The 23786-nt window shown below is 40.3% G+C and overlaps 1 protein-coding gene across 2 annotated transcripts in view; it reads left to right on the top strand.

Annotated features, from left to right (window-relative positions):
• LOC124717002 (atypical kinase COQ8B, mitochondrial) overlaps nt 1-23786 on the top strand; it is a 137208-nt gene that overhangs the window by 23965 nt on the left and 89457 nt on the right. Inside the window, exon 3 of one of the 2 annotated variants that reach the window (XM_047243629.1) lies at nt 18285-18442. In XM_047243629.1, coding sequence (XP_047099585.1) covers nt 18285-18442 — 158 coding nt within the window. The remainder of the gene's footprint in view (nt 1-18284; nt 18443-23786) is intronic. The other variant, XM_047243630.1, reaches the window with a different exon arrangement.

The raw sequence follows: 23786 nt of genomic DNA on the forward strand, positions 1-23786 counted from the left end.
TGAATCTTTACATCTTCTGGTAAAGCATACAAAATTCTGAAAACATCTTCTGCCATCAGTCCAGGCATTCTAAACAATAAGAAACAAACAATAACTACGATGCCAATTACGCAGCCATATGCATTGCACTTCACCCAAGTTCAGTGGGAAAAATAATTCCCACTAACTTACCTTGTAATATTTACGTAATTTTCAGTCAAATCCAGCAAATATACACAAATACTATCTCCCTCACAAATGTAAAAGTAGATAAATACAACACAAGTCACTTCACCCGCAAAAGGAAAGCACACTCTACAAAAAACGCTGTGACGGTCGAAACAGTGGCTCGTTTTCACGCGGAAACTGCGCTTCTGCATTGATTGACTAACAAGGTAGAAATAAAACGGCTTTCGCACATCCGTTGACAATTTACATGTAGTTAGCATACTCTAACAGAGCTGACAGCACAAGTTAGAAGTGGGAACACGGGTTACCACTGAACTTACAGCAAAAACAAGGGTGTCACTAAAGGTGACACTAAAGGGTTAAAGATCCAAACTTTGTTTTGATCTTAGTCGGCACGTCATAATAGTACAGCCAAGTCTTGTTACCTGTCACGGTGTTATTCACATTCTGGAATCTTAGAAAACTTTTTTAACATCTTCTAGCGCCAAGTCACACATAATGTCATCTGCTCTTCTGTCAGTCTATGCAGCACCCACAGACAACAAAGTTTCTTTACTTGCAAATGATCATGCAGAATCGAACGAATTGCTGGTGCATTTAGCCTAAGCTAGCCTCTGTCTGCTTATATGTCACTTTCCTGTCTTCATCTAACATTTTCCTCATAGCATCAATGTTTTCCTCCATAACTGATGGGTGTGGCCTTTCTGTTCTCTCAGCATCCTCCAGAGTGAAATTTCCTCTGTGGAATTTTCTGTAGCAAGAATATAGTTGTACGATGTGGAGGCACATCACTGAGTGCAAGAGTCATTTCATCAGAGCACTGGTCTATGTTTAAACCACACATGAAGTTGTACACAAAACTGCACAAATCTCAATTCATGGCCACGTTGCCATAGCAAGCACTTCAGACTAACGACTGCACCCACAGACTTAGCACAATGGCTACAATGCAAGTATGAAGTATCCTCAGAACACAGCAACAATCGGCCTCCGGTGACTTACTGTTGTGTCGTATTGCAAAACTTTGCTAGTAGCCTTTGTATATTTTACTTAGGTCTAATTCAAATAAAATACATTCCCAGGCCATCAGCTTTGAAACCAAACTCTGAAATAATCCTTACAGCCAGTTGGCTTTCACCAGTACTCCGTACTACTTCAAATTTCTTCATAACGGGTGTAATAGTGATGTTGATAAATTTTTGAAATTATGTCCAATAGGCAGTGGAACAATGGTTATGCCAAAATTATTTGTATAAAAATATGCTCATGTTTTAAACAGAAGCATTTTTCACTCGACTTTTGAATTTCCCTCTAAAATGCTGACGGTGGTCATATGACCTCACTGCAATGTCACGATTCGATAAGCCATCGGACACTGTGGGTCTTAAGACATCTTTCACATTTCTCACAATATATCATTATCTCAGAAAGGTTTTCCTCAGCCTCAGAACCTTTATAATCTGTACTAGGTGAAGAGCCACGTGTCTGACTGGGTACCAGTAGGAATTTGACATGAGGAATTGCTGGATTTGAAAGGTGTATGCCGACTTAATTCCTCTCAGCTGTCTGTTAATAAATACAACTGAAAATTCCATACAAAATAATTACATCTACATCTTTTATGATTGTAAGAAGCCCCACACCATGGTATGAAAGTGGACACCTTTCTTGTATTTTAAATTTTTGTGCCATGAGCACCTAAGCTGTGGCTTAGATATTGTATGCATAAATACAGCCTTGCCAGGACTTCAGTATCTGCTTTCATATTCTGCAAATCACTGTGAAGTGCATAGAAGAGAGTACATCCCATTGTACCAGTTATTAGAATTCCTTCCTGTTCAAAGTAGTGCAAAGTTTGGCAACTTGCTTTATATGTTCAGAAATGTAAAATTGTGCACTTCGCGTGTATGAAAAAACGTTGTACCCTATGACTATAATATCACTGAGTCACTGTTGGAATTGACCCACTCATACATGGGAAAAAGATTGTTTAAATGACTCTTTGCATGCTGAAATTAGTCTTATTTTGTCCACAAATCCCCATCTGACTGATATGTAGAAGGTTGTCATATGTTCCTGGTGTTGTCATTTAAAGCCAGCTCTCAAAACTTTGTTAATAGGCTTTCAAGGAACAGTTCAAGTTATGTCAGTTCAGTTACTTCAGCATCTCTGTGACACTCTCCCACAGCTTAAACAAGCCTGTGACCATTTGTGTTACCCTTCTCTGTATACGTTCGATATCACGTTAGTCGTGTTTGGTACGAGACTCTCACACTTGAGCAATAGTGTAGGATGGATCACACGAGTGATCTGTAAGCGACATTCTCTGTTGACTGATTGCATTTGCCCAGTATTTGATCGATAAACCAAAGTCTACCACGTGTTTCACCCATGACTGAGCCTATGTGATCATTCCATTCCATTTCATATCTGTACAGTGTGTTACATCTAGGAGCTTTACAGAAGCTCTCCTCACAGGAGAGCTTCTGTAAAGTTTGGAAGGTAGGAGACGAGATACTGGCAGAAGTAAAGCAGTGAGGACCGGGCATGAGTCGTGCTTCGGTAGCTCAGATGGTAGAGCACTTGCCCGCGAAACGCAAAGGTCCCGAGTTCGAGTCTCGGTCGGGCACACAGTTTTAATCTGCCAGGCAATCTCTGTATTGTTGAGTTCCCTATCTTCCACCTTTAAGTTCCTAGATTTTCAAGTCTTGCCTGGTTCAATCCCCAACAGTCAGTCTTTCCTTCCCATCCCAGCTGGTAGCATAATTATTAGTTAGGATAAATGGGCAGAGACAGAGGATGTATTCTGGCAACACACAATAAATATCCTGTTGCAGAGCATGTTCTAAAACATGACAGTTGTAACATAGTTGCCTGTTTCACAACACGTGGCATCCCCTCTAGATACTCTCCTGACACCATTCCTCAGAACTACACAGGTTGGAATTGGCAGTACAACTTGTTCTTCATTCTTTCCAGTCACCTGACCCTAATTTCTATTAATTTATTCTGTCACAACCTTTCCTTTCAGTAGTTATTTCTTTCTTTGTTCCCATTTAGTTTTTCTATGTCTTTTATATTCTGACATGTCTATTTTTCCCTGTCCCTCACCTTGAATGTCTACTGGTAAGATGGGATGGGAAGGAAATACTGACTGTTGGGGACTGCGCTAGGTGATATTTGAAAATCTCGGAGCTTAAAGGTGTAAGACAGGGAAATAAACAAGGCACAGATTACTGATAAAACATCTTGCATGAGTTAATTAAGACCGCAAAGTTAAGTGCATTCCAAGTGGTAGACATTCGAGGTGGGGGCTAGGGAAAAATAGGCAGGTCAGAAAATAAGAGATATAGAAAACTAAATGGGAAAAAAGGAAGGAATAATTACTGAAAGGAAAGGTTTTGACGGAAGAAATTAACAGAAATTAGAGCCAGGTGGGTGGAAAGAATGAAGAACATGTTGTAGTGCCAATTCCGACCTGGGTAGTTCTGAGAAACGGTGGTGCCGGGGGGGGGGGGGGGGGGATCTGGATGCCACCTGTTGTGAAACAGGTACCTATGTCCTATGTCACAACTGTCATGTTTTAGAACATGCTCTGCAACAGGATATTTATTTTGTGTTGCCAGCATACATCCTCTGTCTGTGCGCATTTATCTTATGCAGTACCAAAACCAACCACGGGAACGCCTTGGGCAGGGGATTGGAGCCGCCAGGCGGGGAAGCCGCCGGCAGTGGAGCACGCACCATCGGGTAAACACATGGAAGAGTCGGACGACAGACCAACGACAACCGACAACAACCGACAACGACCGACACAACAAGGAAGAGATAAACAACGGAGGCTTGTAGAAACCACAACACCAAACACCAACAGTAAATCCACTCGGAACCAGATCCATGCAAATGTCAACAACGAGCAACGACCAGAACGCAGTACCGCCGAGATGGAGACGCAATCCAGAGCGAGTACCAGACTGGCTGGAATAGGGCAGAGCGGGTCCCTATACACGAAACCGGAGGGAGCGGCTATTGGCCGCGGTCTGCACGTGGTGTAGCAGTGGTGCCCTCACTGCATAAGAGCCGCTGCGCGGAAGAGCCGCCGCAGACGCGGAGCCCTCTATGGGGTGGCCACGCCCATTTGTTCTGGTGCGTGTTCGACTTCCGCGGCTGGAGGTACTAGATCTTAACTGATAACTTTTCAGTAGTCATACCAATATAGAAGGTAACATAACAGCTAATGGTTTGACTGTGCAGTTCCCACATTGATTTTCTGGACACCATCACCAAAGCCATAATCACTACTTTAAGTTACAAAAAAATAATTTCTTCTACACAGCATTTCAGGAAGAAACTTTCCACACGAGCTGTAAGTTGACATTTAATGTGTTTCCCAGTGCTTCAAATAGATTGACAGTTCAAACTAATCGGGCACATTAATACTTGGTTGAAAGATCATTCTCATTCTAAAAAAATCCCTCTAACTTTCTGCAGCATTATTGTTGAATTAAAATTTCTTGGGAAGTCGGCGCATCCTCAGGGCAGGATGGGCATCCACAGGTTTCTTGTAACTGCATCCGAGCAGGTGTTTCCTCTCGCTAAGTCGCTATGTCTGCCGTCCTGTATTGATTATGCACATCACCACTCAGTGTAGCCCTTCACATGGACTGTAAAATAAAACTGACACACAAATGTAACATTTTTCTCTTGGGCTGTTATAATTAAACTTTTATTTCGTTTCACAATCAGTTTCAGCTTTTTAAGCCATTATCCGGCAATTAACTCTGTAGAAAAAGACACTACATTTCTTTTATGAAATGAGAACACAATTATGTGAAAGTAAATTAATGAAAGGACGGCAACATACAGAAGGTGCCATGTGTATAAAAATGAGAGAGCACTACATTTTGTGTTCACATTAGTTCTGGTTTACAAATTTAACAGTTCTTGATATTTCAACAGTTAATTGGTGCATGTAAGGTGGGAAACATGCAAAAATATGACTTTGATGAAAGAATAAACCTGAGAGTGTATAATTTTTGGCAAGGCAATGTGTTACCCAATGTCTACCTAGCTAACAAATAATGATTGCCACAGTGAAATTATTTTTTTATTTAGATAATTAGTTTAGAATCACAACCAGTTTGTAAGTTTGTTATTGTTTGTGCATGTACACTGACCCAGATGGATGCTGCACATCTTCAAGGCAGGATGATGATGGCAAGTTTGCTATGCCTTGTGCTACCTGCTGGCTTGGCAGTTATTTTGTGCTATGGCAACCTAGCTTGGAGAAGTGATGTGCACCATTGAATAAAGGGGATGCCTTGACAATGGTGCTGACATCACGGAGGAGATGTGATAATTTGTTCTATCCAGCAGATTTGTACAGAACTGTCTTTGGGTAGGTCAGATTGGGTTTATGTAACATCAAATTGAATGTATGAACATTCATTGTAGATGTGGTGTTACATATACCATCAATTGTAACAAAAAGCATAATGTAACTGTTATTGGAAGAAACATTTTCTATTATTTAGTAGAAAGTGAGAATTGATTAAAGCTTCCAGATTCCAGCACAAGAATGGCTGCAGAGATGAAGAGGTCCATGTTAAGAATAACTTTATGGTTTGCCAAATACTATTTCACGAAGCAACAATTCAGAATTTGAGAAGAGTGACATTCACAACCTCACCATGTCTAATTACTAAGTGACTATCCCAGAACCTGGCACCAGTTTCAGGATGCCTATCTAACTGCTTCCAGGGGCAACAAAACATTTTATTTTCAGATTAACCAAATTTAAAATGGTGTTGTAATCTACTCAGTGAAAGGTATAATCTTACGTTAAAAGTTTAATATGATAAGGCATTACAGTTAGCAATAGAGAGTTTGTCTTGAGGCATTGTTACTGACAGTGTGCACTTTACCTAGATTTTAATCATCCAGTATTTGAGAATGGGAGTACTTAGTGACTGCCAACAAGCTTTAAACATAATTTCAAACCTTAATGAAACTTTTTTTCACTGACGCCTGCCACAAAATATTGAAATTTAAAAAAAAAGTTGATCACTTTCTAAATTTTCACTGTTTACGAAGTAAAATTTCGGCATCAGACATGATGTTTTAATTTATTACTTCTTTACTACTGACTCTCTTTGCAATACATGTTGCAGACAATATTCATATATACCACTGAATGTACCTGCAAAATTGTATCATTGTATGACACCTAGTTCAGGAGATATAACAGCACAAACAGTGAGATTCAGAGAAACATTTACTTAAAATGGAGTGCAAGTTAACCAACTATATCAGAGTGTTTCACAATGAGAATACTTAGTGACTTCTGACAAACTTAAAGCATAATTTCAAACCTATTCCAAATTTTTGTCACTTACATGTTTAACATCAAATATTTAACACCTTAACTCATTTGTAAAGTAATCAGACTTTCCACAAAGAAAAAAGAGCCCATAAAGTAAATTAAAAAAATAAAACTTGTAAAGGATTTACCATAATGAGGAGCTTGGAAATTTAATATTTAATTCAGTGTATATACAATATGAATAATCTTACCTGTTGGTTGGGAAATACAAATGGAATTGCTGCATTAGGCTTTATTGGCCATAGTCGGAATGCCAATAAAATGTCACATTCATTTAATAAATATGCAGCTGTAGTGCCCTTGGAGATGAAAATTTATATTAGACATATTGTTTCATAACAATATAAGGAAAAGATACGTTGCTACTCACTGTAAAGATGATACATTGAGTTGCAGTCATGCACAACAAAAAGACAGCTACACATTTAGTTTTTCACCAAAGCCTTCTTCAGAAAATAATTCACACACATTCATTCACAGGAGCAAGCACACCTCATGCATACATGACCACCATGTCTGGCAGTTCAGACCAGAATGCGTGAGCTGTGCTTGCTTGTGTAATGGAATGTATGTGCTTCCTTCTCTGAAGAAGGCTTTGGCCAAAAGCTAAATGTGTAAGTGTCATTTCATTGTGCCTGCCTGCAACTCAACATGCCATCTTTAGGGTGAGTAACAATCTGTCTTTTCCTTCTTATATTGCTGATAATTTTTTTTACTATATAAACTACTTTTATAGCGAGTATCATTTGTCAGTAAGAAGTTGTAGGAAACTGCATCACTTCCATAGAGTGGTGTTTATCACTACAAGTGACAGGATTTTTGGGTGCACAGTATCCAAATCATTAGCACCCAGTAGAGGCAGAGGGGTTTCACATGTTTTAAGAAGTGCACAATTGGACTGTTAAGAAAATGGAAACAATGTATCAACAAACTCACTGTGCTGGAAACCTGAAAGCTTTATATCAATCACAGAAACACTTAACTTGGAAGATTTGCCAGCATCTAAGACAACTAGTAATGAAAGCCTTCATTATATGTTGTTGTTGTCGTCATCGTAGCCATCATCACTGTCTGTTTCGATAATCAGTGGTGTGATGCTGGTTTCCATTCCTGTTGCTCTCCACCTGTCCTTGTCTCTTAAGCTGCAACCTGTATCGACAATCTGCCTAGGTCTCTGCTATTGGGAGATGACAGATAGGTGCGGCTTCTCACATGCTGTTCGACGAGTGATGCTATGCTGATTGGTGCAAGTGTCAACACAGTTTTAGCATAACTTGTGACGATGTAGTGTGTGCAGCTCTCTGTTTGCTGAGCAGCTGACACATGACTCTGCTATTGGTGGTATACGAGGGCCATGAAGTAACGTGGCTGTCATATGGATGGCAGACAGTCTGAAGGGTTACTGGGACTGGCTTTACCTGGATAGGCGTCTGTTTCTGGCTGGCAGATGGTGTTAGGGTGCTGCCATGATACAAATTCAGAGGCTGAAAATTATTTGACAGCTGCCACATAAGTAAAATTCGAATTACTAAATATACAGAATAAGAGAGAAAGAAAACTGGGGTAAGAAAACTAGCGTTCTATGGATCGGAGTGTGGAATGTCAGATCCCTTAATCGGACAGGTAGGTTAGAAAATTTAAAAAGGGAAATGGATAGGTTAAAGTTAGATATAGTGGGAATTAGCGAAGTTCGGTGGCAGGAGGAACAAGACTTTTGGCCAGGTGAATACAGGATTATAAATACAAAATCAAATAGGGGTAATGCAGGAGTAGGTTTAATAACGAATAAAAAAATAGGAGTGTAGGTAAGCTACTACAAACAGCATAGTGAACACATTATTGTGGCCAAGATAGATACGAAGGCCACGCCTACCACACCCATGCCTACCACACCCACACCTACCTTAGTAGTACAAGTTTATATGCCAACTAGGTCTGCAGATGATGAAGAGATTGATGAAATGTATGATGAGATAAAAGAAATTATTCAGATAGTGAAGGGAGACGAAAATTTAAGTCATGGGTGACTGGAATTCGATAGTAGTAAAAGGGAGAGAAGGAAACATAGCAGGTGAATATGGATTGGGGGGAAGAAGTGAAAGAGGAAGCCGCCTGGTAGAATTTTGCACAGAGCATAATTTAATCATAGCTAACACTTGATTCAAGAATCATGAAAGAAGGTTGTATACATGGAAGAAGCCTGGAGATACTGATAGGTTTCAGATAGATTATATAATGGTAAGACAGGGATTTAAGAACCAGGTTTTAAATTGTAAGACATTTCCAGGGGCAGATGAGGACTCTGACCACAATCTGTTGGTTATGAACTGTAGATTAAAACTGAAGAAACTGCAAAAAGGTGGGAATTTAAGGAGATGGGATCTGGATAAACTGACTAAACCAGAGGTTGTGCAGAGTTCCAGGGAGAGTGTAAGAAAACAATTGACAAGAATGGGGGAAAGAAATACAGTAGAAGAGGAATGGGTAGCTTTGAGGTATAAAGTAGTGAAGGTCGCAGAGGATCAAGTAGGTAAAAGGAAGAGGGCTAGTAGAAATCCTTGGGTGACAGAAGAAATATTGAATTTAATTGATGAAAGGAGAAAATATAAAAATGCAGTAAATGAAACAGGCAAAAAGGAACACAAATGTCTCAAAAATGAGATCGACAAGAAGTGCAAAACGGCTAAGCAGGCATGGCTAGAGGACAAATGTAAGGATGTAGAGGCATATCTCACTAGGGGTAAGATAGATACTGCCTACAGGAAAAGAGAACCACTTGTATGAATATCAAGAGCTCAGATGGAAACCCAGTTCCAAGCAAAGAAGGGAAAGCAGAAAGGTGGAAGGAGTATATAAAGGGTCTGTATAAGGGCGATGTTCTTGAGGACAATATTATAGAAAAGCAAGAGGATGTAGATGAAGATGAAATGGGAGATACGATACTGCGTGAAGAGTTTGACAGAGCACTGAAGGACCTGAGTCGAAACAAGGCCCCTGGAGTAGACAACATTCCATTAGAACTACTGACAGCCTTGGGAGAGCCAGTCCTGACACAACTCTATCATCTGGTGAGCAAAATGTATGAGGCAGGCGAAATACCCTCAGACTTCAAGAAGAATATAATAATTCCAATCCCAAAGAAAGCAGGTGTTGACAGATGTGAAAATTAGCGAACTATCAGTTACAGACGAATGGAAAAACTAGTAGAGCCAACCTCGGGGAAGATCAGTTTGGATTCCGTAGAAATATTGGAACACGTGAGGGTATACTGACCATACAACTTATCTTAGAAGCTACTTTTCTAGCATTTGTAGTCTTGAGAGAAAGCTTTTGATAATGTTGACTGGAATACTCTCTTTCAAATTCTGAAGGTGGCAGGGGTAAAATAAAGGGAGCGAAAGGCTATTTACAATTTGTACAGAAACCAGATGGCAGTTCTAAGAGTCGAGGGGCATGAAAGGGAAACAGTGGTTGGGAAGGGAGTGAGACAGGGTTTTAGCATTTCCCCGATGTTATTCAGTCTGTGTATTGAGCAAGCAATAAAGGAAACAAAAGAAAAATTTGGAGTAGGTATTAAAATCCATGGAGAAGAAATACAAAATTTAAGGTTCGCCGATGACATTGTAATTCTGTCAGAGACAGCAAAGGACTTGGAAGAGCAGTTGAACGGAATGGACAATATCTTGAAAGGAGGATATAAGGTGAACATCAACAAAAGCAAAACGAGGATAATGGAATGTAGTAGAGTTAACTTGGGTGATGCTGACGGAATTGGATTAGGGAGTGAGGCACTTAAAGTAGTAAAGGAGTTTTGCTATTTGGGGAGCAAAATAACTGATGATGGTCGAAGTAGAGAGGATATAAAATGTAGACTGGCAATGGGAAGGAAAGCTTTTCTGAAGAAGAGAAATTTGTTAACATCAAGTATAGATTTAAGTGTCAGGAAGTCATTTCTGAGAGTATTTTTATGGAGTGTAGCGATGTATGGAAGTGAAACGTGCACGATAAATAATTCGGACAAGAAGAGAATAGAAGCTTTCGAAATGTGGTGCTACAGAAGAATGCTGAAGATTAGATGGGTAGATCACATAACTAATGAGGAGGTATTGAATAGAATTGGGGAGAAGAGGAGTTTGTGGCACAACTTGACTAGAAGAAGTGATCGGTTGGTAGGACATGTTTCGAGGCATCAAGGGATCACCAAGTTATTACTGGAGGGCAGCGTGGAGCATAAAAATCGTAGAGGGAGACCAAGAGATGAATACACTAAGCAGATTCAGAAGGATGTAGGCTGCAGTACGTACTGGGAGATGAAGCAGCTTGCACAGGATAGAGTAGCATGGAGAGCTGCATAAAACCAGTCTCAGGACTGAAGACCACAATAACAACAACAACAACAGAATAAGCACATCGAAGAGAGAAACGACATGAGGAAGTACGTCTGAGCACTCACTCTGTAGATATAATAGTACCCTAAATGTTAATGATGAAAGATGTGAATGTACATTTTATCAATAAAAATTATTAATCTCTGAATGCCTTAAGTGATCATAACAAATTAAGTGTCAAATTTATGTATTTGAGTGGTGTCTGTTTCACCATACATGTCTGACAGAACAGACATCACTCAAATACACTGATGAGCCAGAACATGACCACCTCCTTAACAGCTTGTTTGTCTGTCTTTGGAATGAAATACATGACTGATTCTGCATATCAGGGAAACATCAGTTTGGTGGTAGGTTTGTGGAGGTACGGGGCATGAGATGTTGACACGCAGGTCAAGTAAATAACGAGCCGCTTATTTGTGTTCGCGGTGTTGCACCTGATAGCGACCCAGACGGGGTCTATAGGATTTACACCAGATGAATTTGGTCATCAACACATCAACATGAGTTCACCTCAGACCACTTTAGCACAGTTCTGGCTCCAAGACACAAGCGATTATACTGCTGAAAGATGATATTTTGGGGAAGACATCAAGCATGAAGGGATGCTGTGGTTCACAGCTGTCGGTGTGCCTTTGATTACTACCACAGGTCCCATACAAGATCAGAACAATGTCTTCCATAGCATAACACTGCTCCCACCAGCCTGCGTCAGTGGCGTACTGCACATTTTGAGCTGCCGTTCACCTTGATGATGGCTTTTGTGGAGATGAGCATCGACCTAGTGTAGCAAAAATGTGATTCACCTGAAGAGCCAACATGTTTCCATTGACTGATGGTCAAATCCCGGTGGTCTTGTGCCCGAGGCAACCATATTTCACGATGTTGTTGGGTCAATGTGTAAACACATAGGGGTGGTCTGCTGCAGAGCTCCCTGCTCGACAATGGACGATGGATGGTGTGCTCCAAAACACTTGGGCTTGTACCAGCATTGTCATTTTTTGGCAGAGATGCCACAAATCACCAGATATCCTACTTTAAGAGCAGACAGTTCACTGAACCCAATGTTCTGTGAAGAGTTGTGGATGTCCAACTATTTAGTGCCTAGTGGTAGTTTCACCATCCTCCTACCCCTTTCTGTAGGTGCTCATTACAGTAGCACACAAACATTCGACCACTCTCACCATTTTCAAGATACTCATTCACAGGCTCTGCGCAATAATAATCTGTGCATTGTCAGTTGCTTATCTCAATGTATTTCCCCATTTGCAGCCCATATCTTCGCTAGGGTGATTCCATATATGTGTCTGCTCCACTAACATACATCAAATAGTACAGTAAACTTGAAACTCAGTGATGTACTGACCTTATACAATCTTGTGAATATAGTGAACTCTGACACCAGAGTGATGGACACATGTTCCACTTGAATAGATTATGCTATAATCTACAGAGATGTTATAGATAAGGTAAATTACAGTAACTTAGATTTTCTTTCTCTGACCACTTCTGTCAGGTGATAGAATACATAAATTCAGTTATGCCTAAAATAACAAGAATTGTGTTACAGAAACGAATGCTGAATACCTCAAATATTAATGCCCTTAAAGACAAACTAGCGAATGAGAAATGGGACTCTGTACCAGGCAAAAGGATCGGATGAGAAATGGAATGAATTCTAGTCAACCCTACTGCATCATTATGAATATAGTTGTCCAGTCAGAGAAATCCAGAAGGTAGTTAAAGACTGTCAAAATGGAAGTAATCCTAGACTAAAACTCCCACCAAATCTGATTAGGCTCAGGCAGCAAGTACATGATCTAAACCAGCTTTATAAAGCTACTACTATGCAGGGTTTCAAGGAAAAATACATTAGGGCCAAGCAAACTTTAAAAACTGAAATTGTTAACCTAAGGAAGTAGATTAACAGCAAAACAATAGAACAATCTGACAACATAAGCAAAGCATGTTAGAAGCTGATTGACAAATACCGAAAAGTTCCCAACAAGATGAACATGGAACCACTCAGCATAAGACATTATGGTAACATTTATAAAAAAAAAACCAGATACTATATGTAATATTTTTAATAACTACTGCATTTCTGGTGAACAATCAACCCATATTATAGATTCACAGGTAGAGAACCGATGCCATCTCATCCAGTGTACCGAATTTGAATTTGTGGAAGTGAATGAGCCGGAGGTTCGCAGGGCAATATACATGCTAAAGAGAGAATTTTCATCTGGATGGGATGGCGTATCCAGTGCTATTACTAAAGTGTGCTTAAAAGAAATCTCTAAACCTCTTACTCACCTGATTAATTGCAGCATTAGAGAAAACCTGTGTCCAACGGTTCTAAAAATGAGTGTAGTGAAACCAGTGTATAAAAAGGGAAGTAAGGAAGATGTCTGCAACTATAGACCAGTATCATTAATTCCCACTTTTAGTAATATATTTGAAAGCATTATCCTTTCTCAGCTCGTGGTGGTCTAGCAGTTCTAGGTGCTCAGTCCGGAACCGCGAGGCTGCTACGGTCGCAGGTTCGAATCCTGCCTCGGGCATGGATGTGTGTGATGTCCTTAGGTTAGTTAGGTTTAAGTAGTTCTAAGTTGTAGGGGACTGATGACCACAGATGTTAAGTCCCATAGTGCTCAGAGCCATTTTTTTCTCAGCTAAGTGCCTTTTTCACAAAACATAAACTGCATGGCTTCAAAAAAGATCTAAGTACAACCACAGCAGTTACACAGTTCATCCATGAAGTTTACTGTCTGTTGGACCAGAAGATGCAGACTACAGGTATATTTTTGGACCTGACAAGAGCATTTGATACGGTTAACCATAGCATACTTCTTAAAAAGCTAAAATCTTATAGTATTGGGATCAAGCCATGAATCTTCTAACCACATACCTGCTGAATCGTAAGCAAAGCACTAAATTGTCATACAAACTAGATAATAAAATCATGGATTTCCAGTCCACCAGTGAATCTGTGTTACAAGGTGTACCACAGGGCTCAATCCTTGGACCCTTTCTCTTCCTTATATGTATGTTAATGACATTGCACAACCCATTAACTCCCATATTGTAAGCTATGCAGATGACACATCAGTCTTATTCTATGGGAGTGAATCTAATGAGCTAGAATCTCTTGCTACTAGCGGTATAATGGAAGTAACAAAATACTTAAATGATCAGGAACTCAACTACTGACATTTAAAACAGGCAGTTCTCACCACAACAATATGAGTAGTGTGTGTAATATCTCTGCAACAGAAAATGGTAACTGTAAATTCCTGGGTGTGGATGTTGATGAAAATTTGCGGTGGACATACCACATTAATTGCATATACGGAAAAGTCAGTAGTGCCATATATCTCCTCAGCCAGCTTGCAAAGATAGTTCCTAGCCATGCACTGAAATTAGTATATTATGGAACACTTTACCCCTTTCTGAATTACGGAATTGAACTATGGGGCTCTGCAGCTGATGTATATTTAAAAAGAATACTACTACTACTACTACTACTACTACTACTACTACAGAAAAGAGCAATAAGACATATACATGGGATGGGACATAGAGATTCATCGTGAAGTGTTTGTGCAGCACAAATATCTGACAATATATTCTCTGTAATTCTTCAAAATAGTTGTAGAACAAAGTGTAACTATTTCCGTGTAACAGAACAATGTTAAAAATGAGTGATAGAAGTCCATATATCAATGGTTTGATTTCGTGTAACAAGCTACCAAATGCTCTAAGAACGTAAACAGGAAATGTTTTTAAAACAAAATTAAAATCTTTTCTAATAGAAAAATGTTTATAGTCTTTCAACAAATTTTAAGATAGTGATTGTAACATGAGGCATTAGCATATCAGTTGTAATGTGATAAATGTAAAAATAGGCATAAGAAGCAACAGCTACAGAATATATTGCATTTTATAAGTGTAAATATAACCATAGTATTAACTCTGACATTTGCAAAAGCCATCCACACAAAGAAAATGTAAATAAATAAATAAATAAATAAATTTGTTACTGTGTCACGTACCCACTTCGCCATCAGGCAACATCCGAGGTCATTATGTCATAATGTTTTGGCTGATCAGTGTATATACATTCCTCTAAGGGCACAATGTCTCCTTGACATTTGTTTCAGTGCAGATCCACTAGTATCATCTGAACTCCTACTATGGGAATCAATAATTTGTGAGTGGAGGTTTAATGGATGAGGGAGGCTGCATTGCAGCATGTGAGAAGTTGAGAATTTGAGTTTGATGGAGAGCGTGTTCAGATGGCTGACATGGTTAAGGCAAACATTTTAGAGAAGCAAAACATCTGGATTAGAATCCCGGTCTCTCAAAAATTTTCCACTTTCTTCATTGTATAACCATAATGCACTGTGTGGCTGGAAGTCATGAATTCCCGCCATTCCTTCCCCTTTCTTTCCCCATCCTCTATTTCATATAAGTGTCAACTGATAGTATTTGAACAGCACTATAAGAAAACAGCTTCAGAATTTCCATTAAAGTAATATAGATTGAGCAACGAGCTGAAATGTTGATTCAGAGGGTTAAAAATGCATTTTAGAGCAAAATAAATTATATAACAATAAGTATAATGGCAGTGTTATATAGTAAACTACAGTAACTATCTGTGGATATTTGATTCTCGTTAGGATTGAAATAGAGATAGTAGTAAGTAACACTAACCTAGACCGTGGTACTGAATAAGATGCAGAAAACTCAAAAACTGAAGACCCTAGGAAAAAATTAATGGTACCAAGGAAATGCAGATGAAATTCTAGCCCTACTTGATGTATAATACTTACAGGTGCATTAAGTTTAATGTAAGTTTTATTCATTGTAAACTTTGTGTGCAACCTATGAGAAACATTACGCTAGATTTTTTTTTAATGAATAGACAATGAAACTGGTATTTTTATCAACTCAAAGAAATCTGCTGACAAGTTTGAATCACATAGTGTTTATATGTGTAGTTTTTATAGTAATATTTGAAGTATGTGTAATTTTGTGGTTTTATGACGTCTATATAAGGGCAGTGGCCATGTTGTTCTGGGGCAGTTCACTTTGAGAGATTGGTGAATGAAGATGTGTGGACTGATGAGCAGCATGTCAATTTCAGTTAAAATATTTAAAATTATGTGGGCAACAAGTCTAGGGAATTGTAGAATTACTGCTGGAGTTCGGGAATGTGGAGAATTTTTTTCACAGTTCTACTCATGGACTATTACTCTGAACTGCAGTGTCGTGATATGTGAAATTTGAGCATGGGTTTGTGAACTGTGTGAAGTTATCTGCAGCCAATTCTGATATTTAACTCTGAACAGCAACTTGGAGATTCGGACAGTAGAGCATCCTTATTAGAAGTCACGACTCAGTCTGCATTATATTCTCTGTTAAGAAAGGATTCAGTAAACATTTTCATTCCTGAACAGTACCAAGCTAATGGTAAGGACTGTTATTCATGCTGTCAGCTGTAATCCTGCCTAAAATTTAATCAAGTTGTAGGAAGCCAACAGAACAGTGACAGGATAATGTGATAGTTGTGTGGCCATCCCTTAGAAATGTACAAAGCCAATGAATTTTGAAAATCAGTCATGTATTTAGTTAAACCTTTTCACATTGTGGCATTGTGCAATTACAAAGATTTTAGTGCAATGCACTATGATCATTTCCTTCCTCCTGTACCCCCCACTGAAATTTTTACCAATAACTCACTTCTTAATGTGTGACCGATCTTTCTGTCTGTTTTATTCTTCTTTAGGCAATTTTCCTCATTGATTTGTCGCAGAGTGCCCTCTTTACCCTCTTGATCGATCCACCTAATCTTCCACAGTCTCCATTTTAAAGGCTTCTAATCATTTCCTACTTTTCTTCCCTATTGTGCAAGTTTTGCACTTGCACAGAGTTGGACTCTGAACATAGTTTTTCATGAACGTTTTTGTGGTCTCAGTGTTTATACTTTTGGGTGTTAGTTACTGGCTCTTGTTGTAGAAAATGCTTTTGTCTTGTATGATTCTTGCACCTTCCTTCTTTACCTGTTCTATCTCAGAGTGAGCAAAACCCATCTGACACTTGTCCTAAATTAACATTTACATTATTCCAGAAGGTCTAAGAAGTTCACAATCACTCCAAAGCCTACTAAGCAAACCAATGGTTGGGTATTCTTGTCAGCATTTGTAGAGCCTATCGGGTTCTGCTCAGGCAGTGAGGTCAGTGTTTGAGAGATCAGTTGAGAATAAAGTAAGAAGGTTGTGCTGTGAAGCTATTAATTACAAGAATGAAGCAAGATTGCTTAGCAGAATAAGGAATCCTGTTGTTGTAACTGATTATTTATGATTGATTATTTATTGTTGTATTGTTGTGGTCTTTAGTCCAAAGACTGATCTGATGCAGCTCTCCACACTAGCCTACCCTGTGCAAGCCTCTTCATTTATGCGTAACTGCTGCACCGAACACCCATTTGAACCTGCTTACCACAGTCAAGTGTTTGACTCCCTCTAAAATTATGTACTCCAGACTCTCTCTCCTACTACCAAAATGATGATTCCTTTGACACCTCAGGGTGTGCCCTATCAACCAATCCCTTCTTTTAGCCAAGCTGTGCCATAAATTTCTTTTTTCTCCAGTTTGACTCAGTACCTCCTCATAAGTTCTCCAGTCTATCCACCTGACCTTCAGCATTCTTCTGTAGCATCACATTTTAAAACCTTCTGCTCTCTTCTTGTCTGAACTGCTTATCATTCACATTTCGTTTCCATACAAGGCTACACTCCAGACAAATAGCTTCAGAAAATACTTCTAAACACTTACATTTTTATTTGATGTTAATAAATTTCCCTTTTATTAAAAATAATTTTCTTGCCAATGCCAGTCTGCATTTTATGTCCTCCTACTTCAGTTGTTGTCACTTGTTTTGCTGTCCAAAGAATGAAATTCCTCTTCCTTTTAGTGTCTCATTTCCAAATATAATTCCTTTAACATCATCTGATTTAACTCGACTACACTCTATTGTCCTTGTTTCGCCTTTGTTGGTGTTCATTTTATAATCTCTTTTTCAAGATCCTATCCATTACATTCACTTGCTTTTCCATACCATTTGCCATCTCTGGCAGAATTGAAATGTCATTGACAACCTCGAGGTTTTAGTTTCTTCTCCTTGAACTTCTCTTTCCAATTTTTTCTTTGGTTTCTGTCACAACTTGGTCAATATACACGCTGATTCAATAAGATGCAAGTGTATTTGTTAATTAATATTTGATTCAAATAAAAACCTTAATGATTTAGCCTTTGCTGTATTATTGAATAATTTTTTTCAACAGAGATTTCTACACCAGCTCCACCGCTCGCAACTGCAGAAGAGTTAAGTGAACTGAATCTCTATGATCCAAACATCTTGCAGTTTGATGATGTTGCAACACAATCCTCCATTGCAGCAGGAATACATGACAAGAAGACAGTTTTAACTGATAAGAAGGTAAGGAAAAAATAAATAAATGTCAAAGTAATAACCCAAGCACAATGACAGAAATTGCTAGAAATTTCAAATTTTGACAAACTTATGTGAACAGGAAGCCTTTTGCTGCAATAATGGATATTGATGACCTGTTCTCCCTGTGTGGTTGATATTCACAATGTTTCATTGCCTAATTAAATCACCTTCTTATGGTACTGTGAGTCCTGCTGTTATATCTATTTACTACCTAAACTCAAACCAGACTGTGAACAATTGTTGGGCTCACGATGCTACTAATAGCAGAGTTCAACTTCGACGCCCACTCACCTGCTATGCTCTTGGATGGCCCTTTGTTTTACAAGGTCCACACTAATATTCCATGAATGCACATTCTTTAAGTGCTTCCCAGCTCTGATGGATATGATGGCCAGTGAGATCTTAATACATTGAATGCCAGACTGTGAGCCTTGTTTAAACTGAAACCTCACAGAATGTCAGTGTGGGCTTTGAAATATGAAGGAGCATCAAAGGACATAGTGGGCAGTGGAAATCAAATTCACAATCCACTGTAAAAGCGTGGTTAGAGACCAACAGTAGTTCAGTATGGTTGGAGACCAGGCAGCTAGTACACATAACAGCAGAATTCACAGCACCTCAAGAAGGTAACTGGATTGGGCAACGAAATATTGTCCACAAAACAGAGACAGCAACTCAGCTCAACAGCTTAATTAGTTGCCATTTATATGTGTGTTGTATGTTTATGTGTTATGAGAGTAGTTGTTAGGTTTTTCATAATTGCACTACCGCCGCCTTGTCTGGATGTTAGAATCCCGGCAACTCCTTAGTCGCTTTCAGTGTGGGTTCAGGAGGTTTCGTTCCACCTTCGATAACCTTGCCCTCCTGGAGGCGGCTATACAACAAGCTTTCCTCCGCCGTCATCACCTTCTAGGTGTATTTTTCGACATCGAGAAGGCCTACGATACCACTTGGAGGCGTCTCATCCTGGAGCAGCTTCACGAATGGGGTTTTCATGGTTGTCTTCCTCTTTTTATTCAGTCTTTCCTCTCGCCACGATATTTTAGATACCGAATTGGTGACGTCCTGTCTGATCGCTTTGAGCAGGAGAATGGTGTCCCTCAGGGTAGTGTTTTAAGTGTCTCTCTCTTTGCCATCGCTATTAATAGCATTACGTCCATAGTGAAAAGTCCTGTCCAGTGTTCTTTGTTTGTGGATGATTTCTCTTTGTTCTGCTCTTCTTCAAGCCTTGCAATGACAACTCATCAGTTGCAACTTACGATTAGGCGTTTGGATGACTGGGCGCAGAAGAGTGGTTTTAAGTTTTCCACTGAGAAGTCTGTATGTGTTCTTTTTAACTGTTCTCGTTCGATTTTAACCTTTCCTCAGCTGCGGTTGAGGGACACTATTCTTACTTTTAAAGACACGGTGAGATTTCTGGGGCTCATTTTTGACTTGAGGCTCACGTGGTTACCTCATCTTAAAGACCTGAAATGGCGGTCGCTTCAGGCTTTAAGTATTTTAAAATGTCTTAGCCACAGTACATGGGGAGCTGACAGGACTTGTCTGCTCCAGTTTTACAGGGCGTTTGTGCGATCTCGGCTCGATTATGGGTGCATGGTGTATGGGTCTGCGAGGCCTTCTTACTTAAAGATTTTGGACGTTGTCCATCATGAAGGGCTTCGGTTGGCCACTGGGGCATTCCGAACTAGCCCCATACCAAGCCTCTGTGCAGAGGCAGGTGAACCGCCACTTCATATGCGGCGACGGCGACGGCTACGGCTACGGCTACGGCTACGGCTACTTACGGTACGCCAGGCATATAAAACTTTGTCCACACCACACACACCTGCATACCATACCGTTGCTCAGCCTCCTCTGGCACGGTTATTTCATAACCGGCAACGTGCGACGCAGCCCTATGGGATTTGCGCACAGGATTGCCTCGCTGCGATGTCTATGGCTGGTCTTCGTGTTTTACTTCGCGGTTGGAGCAGATCTCCACCTTGGCTCCTCCGGAGACCCAAACTTATTTTAGATTTGACTCGTTTTAAGAAAGATGGCACGCCAGATTTTACATTCCAGTCACTGTTTTTTAACATTTTAGATGTGCATCACGGTTTCACTGTCATTTACACTGATGGCTCCAAACAGGAGAATTTCCTTGGCTGTTCTGTGGTGTTCCCTGATCATGTTACCCGGATTCGCCTCCCTGCTGAATATACCATTTTCGCAGTGGAGCTCCACGCGATCCTGAAGGCACTGGAGCTGATGCATCGTGTTCGGGGCGATCGATTTCTTCTCTGCTCCGATTCTCTTAGTGCCTTACAATCACTGCAGAACCTATACCCAACTGAGGAGATGGTCCAGCTGATATATGACCAACTGTACTTGCTCCAATAGCGGGGTAAAGAGGTATCCTTCTGCTGGGTGCCTGGTCATGTCGGCATATGGGGCAATGAACAGGCCAATCGGGCTGCCAAGGGGGCCTGCAGAGAGCAGGATGTGGTCCAGTGTCCTATCCCCTTGCAGTCGGTCATTGCTGCACTCCACAGGAAGTGCAAGGAGTTGTGGGAGGACGAATGGCTGGCGGTGACGGCCAATAAACTGCGCTTGGTAAAGTCAACCATTCAGCCGTGGCGTTCCTCCTGCCGGTTGCTCAGGCGGGAAGAGGTGGCCCTCACACGTCTTCGGATTGGGTACTGTCCTCTCACACATAGCTTTTTATTACGGCGGGAGGATCCTCCATTTTGTGATGCTTGTGGTGTGCACATCTCTGTCCGGCACATTTTAAAAGACTGCATTTTATACTGTGATGCACGGGCAGAAGCACAAGTTGATGGGGATCTGCCTTCTGTTTTAGCTAATGATGAGACGTGTGTGTCTAGGGTTTTTAAGTTTTGTGACGTGTCTGGACTCTGGCCTAAACTTTTAGGCTGGAGGTTTTAGTGTATTGCAGAGTGGCTGACTCCTCCCCTTTTTTCCTTGTGGTCAGCCAGCCACTTCCATCTGCTACATTGTTTTAGCTCCCTCTATCATTTTCTTCCTGTGTTGTCCATGTTTTACTGTTGACACCCATCCCACGCTTCGGTGCGGATGAGCACATATTTTTCAATGATTGTTACCCGTATTTTATGTTCCGTTTTATATTCCTGTTCTGGGATTTTTCTTGACACCCGTCTCCCTATGTTACTGAACGGGTGCTGAAGACCTTGCTGTCGTGTGCCCAAAAACCCCTCTACTACTACTGCTATTCATTCTTAGGGGGCAGCAGAATTCCGTTATTCGTATTCAGTATTATTTGACTTGTGTGCTTACTAAAAGTGTTGTTGGAGCTTATGTTCTGTGCTGTGTATCATTATTTCTGTGTTGAAAATTGCATGAAATCATGTAGGTAGTGAAATTCAGGTAAAATGGCTTGTAGACATAACTTACCAAACTGGGAAATTGAAGGCCTATTGACTAATGACCCGGTACTGGATGCTCTCTCAGGTAAAAATGACTAGTTTTCCAAAGACAATTAGCAGTTTTTATTTGATAATTAGTAAAGCAGTTGGTGAAAAAGAAGTTTAGCAAGTTAAAGATGCAAGTCAAGCATCTGAAGGTGCAAGTGCAGATAGAATCGCAGCATGTCATTTTCTTGGGAAACTGCCACCGGCAGAAAGAAGACAAACCCAACTAGAAGCAGTAAGTGTGTTGGGAATGAGAGAAGACTGTGGCAAAGGCAGTAAGAAAAAGACTTCAGACAACACTGAAGACCGTGTCACAAAGATCTTTGTGTTCCTGAGTGCTTCAAAAAATTTTGTCCCTCAATGACTTTTTTAGTATTAAACAGGCAGTACTTTGCTGATGTTCTGCAGATATATTTGCAGAATGAAAAGCGTATTTACTTTCTAATGTTACTGTCGTGTGCTATAAAGCACTGACTAAAAATTTAGTTATATTAGTGTGAAAAGGGTAGATCATTACTCGACATATAGAGGAGAAAAGGTGCAGACAGGCACAATGAAAAAGATTGCTAAATATTTAAGCTTTTGGACAAAATGTCCTTCCAAAATAGAACCCCCTCCCGCCCCCCCCCCCCCCCCCCCCCCACACACACACACACACACACACACACACAGTGTCACGTTCACAAATCACACTCACAAGGCCACTATCTCCGGGTGCTGGCACACGACTGTGACTACGGCTGTCTGATGTGAGCAGCAATCTACTGTGGTGGGTGGTGAGGGTGAGGAGGTAGCAGGGGCCAGGAGGGGAAGGGGGAGCAGGGTGGGTGTGGGGAAGATGATGTGGGAGTGTGCAGGATGTGTTGGGAACAGGATGAGCTGCTAGATTGCTAGATGCAGAGTCAGAAGACTGTTGGGAGGGGGTGGGGGGAGGAAAGAAGTAGAGAAGGGGAAAAGACTTGTGTCTTGGTGGCATAGATTGCATGTGTTTATTGCTGGAGTAGGAGCAAGGAAGGGGTTAGGTGGGCACCCAAAGACAGCTGCCTCCACTCCCCATTTCTGTCCATTTCATGTTGTTATTCTCTCCCGCAGTTTCCATTGTTCATTAACATTTTCTAAAGTGTAAAAGCAACAAAAATCTGCTTCACTGTAAAACACATTATCCCTAAGTGAAGTGTTCAACGGTGTATGACAGGTGCTTCCAATTCCATAAACAACCCTCCATTGTGAATGATGGGAATGTTTGCATCCAAGGAAAAAACAAGAGATTGTATAAAATAGTATGCTTTGAATTACATCAAAAAGTTCATGTGTACCTTACTTGTGAATCACATGTATCCATTTCTAAAGATGAAAGAGGTAAGTTCAAACTGACACAATTTCTAATGGATAAGAACATTAGCAAATTGATATTAAAAAATGTAACGTATAGTAAATATGCCCAGTATCCGTACATTGACTACACTGTGCACGTCTTCAGCTCCAGTGTGTTAATAAAATTAGTGCGTCAGTAATTACTTTTACATACTATATTGACAAAAATGGAAAGTGGAATGTAAGTGACACTTTGACTGAATGCCACCAATGTGACATTGCAGTATTTCCGTATCTGTGGAAAGTTGTATGGTGATTAAAATTTTGTCGTTATATGAGCTGATTTTTCAGTACAGGAAAAAGCTATTCCTGTAGTTGAAGAGTGGTGGATACTGAATGTTTCTTAACATTACTGGAACTCTTCAGGTAGACATGACAACACAGCATGCACAGTGCTTGTGCACATGCAGCTTATCTCTATCTTTGGGACTCTGAGAAAGACATGAGGGATGTGGGAGCACCGTACCGACAGATCACAAAGACAGTTGGTTGGAGTGTAACGACTGCAGAATGAGTGGACTCGG

This window comes from Schistocerca piceifrons, chromosome 9 (assembly GCF_021461385.2).
Source record: "Schistocerca piceifrons isolate TAMUIC-IGC-003096 chromosome 9, iqSchPice1.1, whole genome shotgun sequence".
Lineage (NCBI taxonomy): Eukaryota > Metazoa > Arthropoda > Insecta > Orthoptera > Acrididae > Schistocerca > Schistocerca piceifrons.